The following is an 8,868-nucleotide window of genomic DNA, read 5'->3' on the forward strand; positions in this document are numbered from 1 at the left end:
TTTTTTTTTTATATATATATTTTTTAGGGGCTTTTTCACCTTTAATGTACAGGATAGTTGAGAGAGACAGGAAATGGGAGGCAGAGAGGGGGGGAATGACACGCAGGATAGGACCGCTCGGCACGGGATTTGAACCAGGGTCACCTGCAGAGGACTATAGCCTCAACACATGGGGCGGGTGCTCTACCAACTGAGCTAAACACCGCCCCAAGGGAGTTCTAAAACTTTTGACCATTCATGCACAACTAGAGACATACTGTCCAAATACCTACGAGTAACTATGGAGCAAAATGACAACATCAGACACAGATGTGACCACTGCTCCACAGGAACTTGTGTAAAATGACACTGAATGTGCTGTTGACTGCTCCACTGACATTACTTTCATTATCCATCATCAGCTCCCTGAAGAAAATGCATCACTGAAGCTGAACAAAGAACACAAGACTCATCACTTCACTGGCCATTCACATATTGGTGATTATGTTTCATGCTACCAGAGACATCGTCGGGAGGAAAACTGTGTTCAAGAGATGGAGAGATGAGTGAAAAAGGAACTTTCTAGCATCAGGCTGTGACATAACTAAAGGTTAAGTGAAGATTTACTGAAAGCTCTGTGTTTCTCAACATGTGGATGTGGATGTATGTGTTCATGTGATATAACCCTGTGTTGAAACACAGTTATCGTAATGACATGTTGCAGCTGTGCTGGTTCACACACAAACCAGTCACATGCAGCTCTGCATTTTAACTCATTACAAAAACTTTCTCTGCATATATCGCATCTGCATCTGTAATATCTTCCAGCAACAGAGCACAGGAAGAACTAAATGAATATTTGTCCAGACAGGAAATATTTAAATTTTCTCCCAGTGCCACTGCAGTGAGGTGTGAGCTGTTCTTACACATTGTAATCATCATTTATTTGACAGATAATGAGAATTACTTGTCCATTAGTGAAACTGAGCTATAAACCCCCACAGACTCACCAGTTGTTCCAGAGGTGAAGATGTAGAGGGTGGGGGCTTTCAGGGAGCTGATGAAGCGGAGAGGCTTGGGCACCGGCTGATCAGAGGCCACGTCCACCTTATCCAGCAGAGTGTGCACCTGTGTGTATTCACTCTGGCTCTTCATGGCCCACACCTGGATGTTGTCGTCCAGCAGTGTGGTCAGGATCCCGTCCAGACTGTCCACTAATTCTGAGACATGGAGACAAACCCAATGTAAATAGAAGGCTCCTTTAAATTATGTTCATTTAAAGGGGTTAGCTACCCCTTTAAAGGTTTAATTCCTCCCGGCCAGTAACGTTAAAGCAGAAGTAAGCGATCCGGTCGTTTTGGCTAACTTCCTGACAGCCGATGGAGTTAGCAGTCCCCGCCCTCGTCCCTACGTCACCACATGCACGCGCGTCGTCCTCAGTCTATGCAACTGCCCCCTTGGCGTGCACACACAGAGAGGACCGACCCTTTATGCCGTTCTCTCTCTCCTCATTGGATAAAGGTTGTAGGATACAAGGAAAGTTTTCTCCTCGGCTTACAGAGCAGAGTGACTGACAGACCCGTGTTTCGGACCAAACACTCTATATAAGTGATTGCTGTCGGAAGATATAACTATTTAAGACTTATATTAACACAAATATTCTGCTTACTTCTGCTTTAAGTGTCGCACTCACACTCACCCGCTCTCGCTCCAACCTTTAGTTGCCAAGTACGCCTATATTCAGCAGCTAGTAGCTAAAGCTAAGCTAACATTAACCATATTTAACAAGCAGCAGCTCCGGTGTTGACAGCGGACTGGAAACACATCTGAATCATTTCACACTAACTCACCTGCAGACGAACCCGTCAAACCCACAGCATCACGCCTGCACCGGAAACGGTACCGGCTGACCGTTAGTTAGCATTAGCATTAGCATTAGCACGATGCCATCAGGATCTGCCCCCCCTCGCGGGCACGTGACATCAACGTATGTTGTTGGCGCAGATCATTTCAAGCCGATGTTGCCAACGTAACCAGATGTAAATATTTTGGACCCATCAAAATTTATAAAATAATTATTTCTATACTACTGTAGGCCTACTATAAAAAAAATTCTGTAAAATAATACTTTTATTCTACACCTCTGGACATTCTGTGGATGTTTTTTGAAAAATGTATCGTTTTGATGAAAAAGTTGTAGCTATAACCTTTAATTTCACTCGGTCACGGTGCTGTAAACATAAAAACATAAAAACAGCAAATGGGAAACACATCCACTAAAAAGAAACAAGGCAGGTGTAACACAGATAGCTGTTTTGTGAATCATGGCAGCGCTGCAGCCTCCCTTGGGGATGTGCCTTCATGAATCCCACTCCACCACCACCTAAAAAAATAAAAGCTCCCAGAAGTACCAGCACAATCAGAGCCCTGCAGGAATTACAGCAGCAGGATAATGAGGATGAGCGGCATGGAAGATAATGAGCAGAACATTCATCCCTTCATCAGGATGAACACAATACCTCATCATCACAATGTGAGAAGTTTTGCGAATGTATTAAAAACTAAAAGATCGAAAAGTATTCAGACGCTGCTCTGTGACATTTGAAGACAGACACACCAGACAGACTGTGACTACCTGAACAGGCACTGGTGACAAAGATTGATTAAAAGTGCTCCATTCATGCTACAGCAGTAATGTTGACGTTTTGCATTTCACTCTTGATCTAAAACTCAGGAAAGATTCACCACATGAAAGACTGAGGCAGCATTTACATTCACTTCATTTGCATAGCCTTATATTGAAACCAGTCAAATGTATGACATGAGCAATAAATAATGAAACTTAATTATTAAAATGTTGTAAAATATGCACGTCAGTCACAGCCAAAACATTCACAGCAAGATAGAGAGAAAGACTGGATGAAGACAAAAGAAAAGCTGTCGTCACCACAGTCCTTTCAGTGAAGAGGTTTGTTCTCTTGAAAATCTGTCTCTTTCTCTCTCTTCTGGATCAAATCAAATCCACTGAGAAAAGGGCATGTTTTTATTAATAACAATTACTGGCCTTCAACTTCAATTATAAATTAGTCCATATTGATTACGTAAATACTTGCTTTTAATCGACTCAATCAAGTGTTTAACCTCCTTAAAATCCGATAATTTTATATGATACCAAATATAATACCAGTGTTTCCACCTTGAAGCTGCAGTGAACCAGTGACAGTCTCTGAAAGACAGATCTAGGCAGACAGCGTTTCATATGTCACAAAACTAAGTAGCCAATCCTGGCATTTTAATGGAAATGTTTAATTAATAATAGTGTCAGTCGCAGCGAATATCATAATATCAGAGGCAGAATGGGAGGAAACATTCAAAGAGGGACATAAACTAACCAATAGCCCAGCATGGAGGGAATGGATTGGAAGAAAATGAAAATGCGTTATTTTAACACTCTATTTATTACGTTGAAATAGGCTTCTGATGATAACAGCTTCCTGGTTAAAGCCACAGCCTCCCAGCATAACGCAATGGAGAGACAGGGAAAAACATGTGGATATCATGGAGAAAAAGACAGCAAGACTACAGCTGAAAACAGACTTGTTTCTTAAAAGATGGTTATTACAGGAATTGCCCGAACTCTAGTCACCTCCTTTAAAAAAATTTATTTATTTATTATTATTAGAGCATTGTATTTTTTTCTCTTCTCACTTGTAAAGTACTTTTGCTAATGTTGAATGCAGGTCAAGGTCAATGGAGGTGAGAAATGGACTATGGGAAATATGATGTAGCCTACAAATATAAGAACACTGTTATTTTAAAAGAACATTAAGCAAGTGTAACTGGATATATTATAGCATACACCTGCTCTGGGTTTGTTTATGTGTGTATGCATGTGTCAAATAGTTCCAAAAAAATAGTGTCAGCCACTGCCATCTACAAAACAACAAAAAACAAACTAAAGATGCTAACTATGCTAACTTTTCTGCATCTGGTCCCAGCAGAGACGCCAGCATCAGCTGACAGTGGACAGGTTGCCTGTCTGTCACAGGCCTGATGTATAGACACAAGAAACCTTTCACACTCTCATTCACACCTGTGGCCACTCCAGAATCCCCGGTTCCCCTCATGTGCAAAGTCTTTGGACTGTGGGAGGAACCAAGAGAGAACTCCCGCAGACACAAGGAGAACACTGTGGAACATCATGTGAGGCAACAGAGCCAACCACTGCACCACCAGAGAACATACAAAATACATTTTAACCCTCCTGTTGTCCTCCAGGGTCAAGGAAGGAAGGAAGGAAGTTAGGAAGGACGAAGGGATAGATGGAAGGAAGGAAGGACAAAGGGAAAGAAGGAAGGAAGGATAAAGGGATAGAAGGAAGGAAGGAAGGGAGGCATGAGGGATGAAGGGAGGAAGGAAGTACGAAGGGAAAGAAGGAAGGAAGGACAAAGGGAACGGAAGGAAGGGAAAAAGGAAGGAAAGATAGATGGAGGGAGGCAACAGAATGGGTCAAAAAAGAAGGAAGAAAGGACGAAGGGAAGGAAGGAAGGGGGCAGAAAGGATTGTGGAAAGAAGGAAGGGAAAAGGGAAGGAAAGAAAGATGGAGGGAGAGAACAGATTAGTTCCAGGAAGGAAGAAGAAGGAAGAAGGGAAAGTATGAAGGGAAAAGGAAGGAAAGAAAGATGGAGGGAGAGAACAGACCAGGTCAAATGAATCAAAAGAGGAAGGAAGAAGTAAGGACGAAGGGAAGGAAGGAAGGAAAGAAGGAAGGGAACAGATTGGGTCAATTTGACCCAGAAGGACTTAACAATGATCCTGAGTGTCATTTTAAATTTTGTGTTGACTGGAATGAGTTTGACCCAATTATCCCAAACCATCAGCTCTTTAATCAGATGTCTTCAATTCTAATAAACCAAACATGTTGTCTTGTGTCAGGCTTGATCACAAAACTGCTGCTTTGCACTGCCAGCCTCCATCTGCTGATCTGAATTCCTGCCATCAAATGTTTCCCTGGAAAACACTGGGAGATTCCCCCGAGCTCAGCAGCTGGACCTCACCAATCTGCCTCTTGTTTTGAAGGATCCTCTTTGCACTTGAGGAAGTTTGTCTACAACTATCATAAAAAGCTGCCTTCAGTCAAATATTCTGCACACACTTCTCTTATCAGTGTCTGACTGTTCCAGCTATTCCATGAATCCCTCTCCTGTTGGACTGGGGTTGCAGTGAGGACAGTGTCCCGCACAAATATCATGCTTGTTTGGTTGAGCAATGACCTGTCATCCTGTCACATGGCTGCAGCATGGTGAATCTTATTAACCGTAGAAGCAGCATTCTTACAGTCAAACATGTAGAGGCTGAATATGGTTCAACAGGATGTCATGTTGCCGTTTTCAGAGTCGACTCCCACACTGATGGATCACCTCACACTTTGACTTTGAAATAATAACAGTGGCCTGATGGGGGTGGGTTTCACAATAGTGATGTCCTATCTCTTTAAACTATTTGTTATTTACTGGGCATGTCTAATGTTTAGCATGTTACAAGGTACATTATTTGTCTCTGTAAAGTCTCACAATTTGGAAACAAACTCTTCAAAACTCTAGGATGTGTCCGAGCCTTGACATCTGTACTGAAAAAATAGCTACACGAGATTAAATAACCAAAAATTATTTTTAATAATATTGATAATTCGAAGTGTTCAAAAAAAAAAGATAATTCAAAGTGTTCAGAGAATGAAAAAATATAAGTTATGATTGCAGTTTTAAGCCACTCATTTTATACTGAACATATTTTGAGTTAAAGGCCAATGGTTTGACGAAAAAGCAAGAAGACACCCTGTTGGATGCTGGGAAATTGGGCCTGACAAGCTTCTAAAGTCATTTTTGGCCATTTTCCTTGGTAGATAATTACTGATTAATTGTGACAACATCCAGCAGACTCATAGCTACATCATCAACACAGGCCAGGACACTTGGTGGGTGGAGAAGTGGATGTTGGGAAGTTTTGTGGTTGTGCTGGATCTGCAGGCAGCATTCGATACAGTCGATTCACAGCCTCTTATTGATAAAAGTCATAAGCAACTGTGGGGTTACCTTGAATTGGGTCGGCTGACGTAAATGGGGCCCATTCAGAGTCAAGAATCATGAGGTATGTGGTGCCACAGGGTACTAGACTGGGCCCCTTATATTTTGTATGCTACGATTTGATTTAATTTCAAAAGAGCTGTTTGTGGGTTTAATTTTCCCTGCTTTATTTATCTAGAATACATCGTCTGATCAGCTCCATCCGCAGGGCAGAGTGGAGGCTGCAGTGACTCGCTATCGGAAAGTGACGAGATGGGCCGGTGCTAGCTGGCTGATGTATGAGAAAAGACATGATGGACTTCAGGTTCAGACACAGGCAGACATGGCTGCCCAGAGAGGACAGGCTGTGGTGTCACTATGGTGACACAGCTCTAGAGACAGAACTATTTCCTGACACTGTTATGTAAAGTACTGAAGGAATTTCTTTTTCTCACACATTTCAAAAAACTGGTGGATACTTGATAGTGAGACGGTTCCAAGCTATTTTATGTGATTGTTTTGACTTCCTTTGTCTATTTTTGTCAGTCTATACAATAGAGAAATGTGTAAGTCAGTTCATTAGGCTATATATTAGAAACAGATAAACAGCAACTGACACTGCAAACACCACAGAAGAGGAGTGGTTTTTATATATATAGTATTTTTGGTAAATGATTTACTGCCAATAAAAAGGGGCCTGACTTTATAAATTACCGGGTTATGACATGTAACATGAGTCACAAATCTTGACACACACACCTGTGTGTAAGTGATTTTAACAACTGGTTAAACTTCCTCTGCAGCATAGTCAACAATGACCTCCAACCAGCTTTTCCAGTAGCTACCTGCTGATCAGGAGCACCTCCACACTGGTTTCACTGTTGGTTTTCTATGAGTTTGATTAGATGAATATCTGATCCTATTAAAGGCATTGGTTTTATAAATAAATCTAATATCTTGTCACTGCATCCTGGTAAGAAGGTTCTACTTTCTCACTGTAGGACTCCTCATGTTTAAAGGTCCACATTGTAAATTTTCCTGAGCTTTATTTTAGGATTTTCTGGAAAGATATATTTTAAGTAGGCCAGCTCTTCATCTATGAAAGTCCCTAAGTCATTACAAAAGATTACAATGGAAAGATCAGGGGCATCAGTGGAGATGTCATTCAGCTTTATAGTGAGTCCACAGATGTAGCAGTAACCCACAGAGATGTCAGCAGGTCAGAGTTTTACCTGAACCAACGATCAGGGTCTTGGCTCCACAGCAGTTGAAGCAGTGCAGCAGGGACTTGGATTTGATGTTAGTGTTGAGAAAGGCCACCGAGCAGCCCACCTTGGCCAGCCCGAACCAGACGCACAGGAAGTCGGGCTCGTTGCCCATGAGCAGGGCCACACAGTCTCCTTTCTTCAGGTTGACTTGCTCCAGGAAAACATTGGCGAGCCTGTTGCTCCGCCGCTCGATGTCCCCGTAGGTGTGGACGCGTCCATCGTAGATGACGAACGGCTTGTCGGGGATGCGCTGCGCCTGCTGGATGAACCGATCCACCACCGTGTGCACGCTGGATGTGAGCTTGAAGAACTCCAGATTCGCTCCGTACCTGATCACCCTAATCAGAAAGAAGAGGTCTCTCCAGAAGTACGGGAAGCAAAGTTTCTGCAAAACATGAGCGGAGAAAACGCCCGCGGCCAGAGCCGAGAGCCATCCCAGAGACAGAGCCATGCGAGCGGCTGTGACGCTGCCAGAGACCCGGCGGAGAGGAGAGGAGACACCTGGAGAGGAGAGGAGACACCTGGAGAGGAGAGGAGAGGAGCGCGCTGTTCACTCCACACACCACCACATGGTCCAGGTGATAAACACGGACACTGGGTGACATAAGACAACTACCATCTAGAAACGTTACGCAACCCAACGTAAGGCCGGAACACGACATGTGCCGCCTTCAAAATAAAAGAAGATTATATCACGTTTAAGGATAGCCTATGTAGGTTGTGGGTAGCCTACATAATAACAAAAAAAACATTAGGAACTACTGGAAAATATGATGCAAAACTAAAATAAAAAAAAAATAAAAAATTGCAAATATCAGTCTCTTGAAGCCAAAGTTCAAGAAGGAAACCGGTCCCACTCACCCCTGTGTGTCTGGACAGGCAGATAATCTGTGTTACACCACCGCTCTGTAACAGTTACATATGAAACTAGAGCTGTTATCTGCCTCCTGTCAGACTAGTCTCTGGTTACATCCCTGTTTATAATAAAATATTGTGTGAAATTTATTTATAATTGCTGTTAAGTCTTTATGTGTTTCCTGTGTTCAATACAGACAAGCTCCAGACTGATTCACAGCAGCTGGGAGCAGGGAGAGACAACAAGAGACGACAATGTTCTCCACGAATGAGGAAAGTAACAGGTGAAATGTCAAGCATCACAACAGCATGACTACAGGACACGCATAATAACAATCTTTTCATTTGTGGAGCTTCTCAAAATAGGCCTACATGTTACAAAGTGTTTGACAAAGTCAGAAAAATGAAATGGATAAGATATAAATTCAAAGAGGAGGAAAAGAGATAAAACAACAGATGCATAAAAACCAACAAGATCATGTCAAGAGAATTAAAAACACAATAGCCTACATAGTTGAATATTTGGTCAAATGTCTTCTTGATGACCATGTCAGTTCCTAGGTAAAGTTGTGTCACAGAGGAAACAAAAAAGGAAAACAACAGCACAGGAATATCTTCACTTTTCTAGAAATACTAAAAGACTTTGTTTTGTGCACTTTATTTTGAAGGGCACACTCACTTCATTTCCGATTTCTTCATGCAAC

The 8,868-nt window shown here is 42.3% G+C and overlaps 1 protein-coding gene across 1 annotated transcript in view; it reads right to left on the reverse strand.

Annotated features, from left to right (window-relative positions):
- slc27a6 (solute carrier family 27 member 6) overlaps positions 1-7,891 on the reverse strand; it is a 30,257-nt gene extending 22,366 nt beyond the window's left edge. Inside the window, exons 1-2 of the mRNA XM_085794137.1 lie at positions 7,274-7,891; positions 990-1,199 (exon numbers count right to left, since the gene is read on the reverse strand). Of these exons, the coding sequence (XP_085650263.1) occupies positions 990-1,199; positions 7,274-7,760 (697 nt within the window). The 5' untranslated portion in view covers positions 7,761-7,891. The remainder of the gene's footprint in view (positions 1-989; positions 1,200-7,273) is intronic.
- Between the last annotated feature and the right edge of the window lie 977 nt (positions 7,892-8,868).

Source organism: Trachurus japonicus, chromosome 12 (assembly GCF_045865225.1).
Source record: "Trachurus japonicus isolate A0001 chromosome 12, Traja_1.0".
NCBI classification, from domain to species: domain Eukaryota; kingdom Metazoa; phylum Chordata; class Actinopteri; order Carangiformes; family Carangidae; genus Trachurus; species Trachurus japonicus.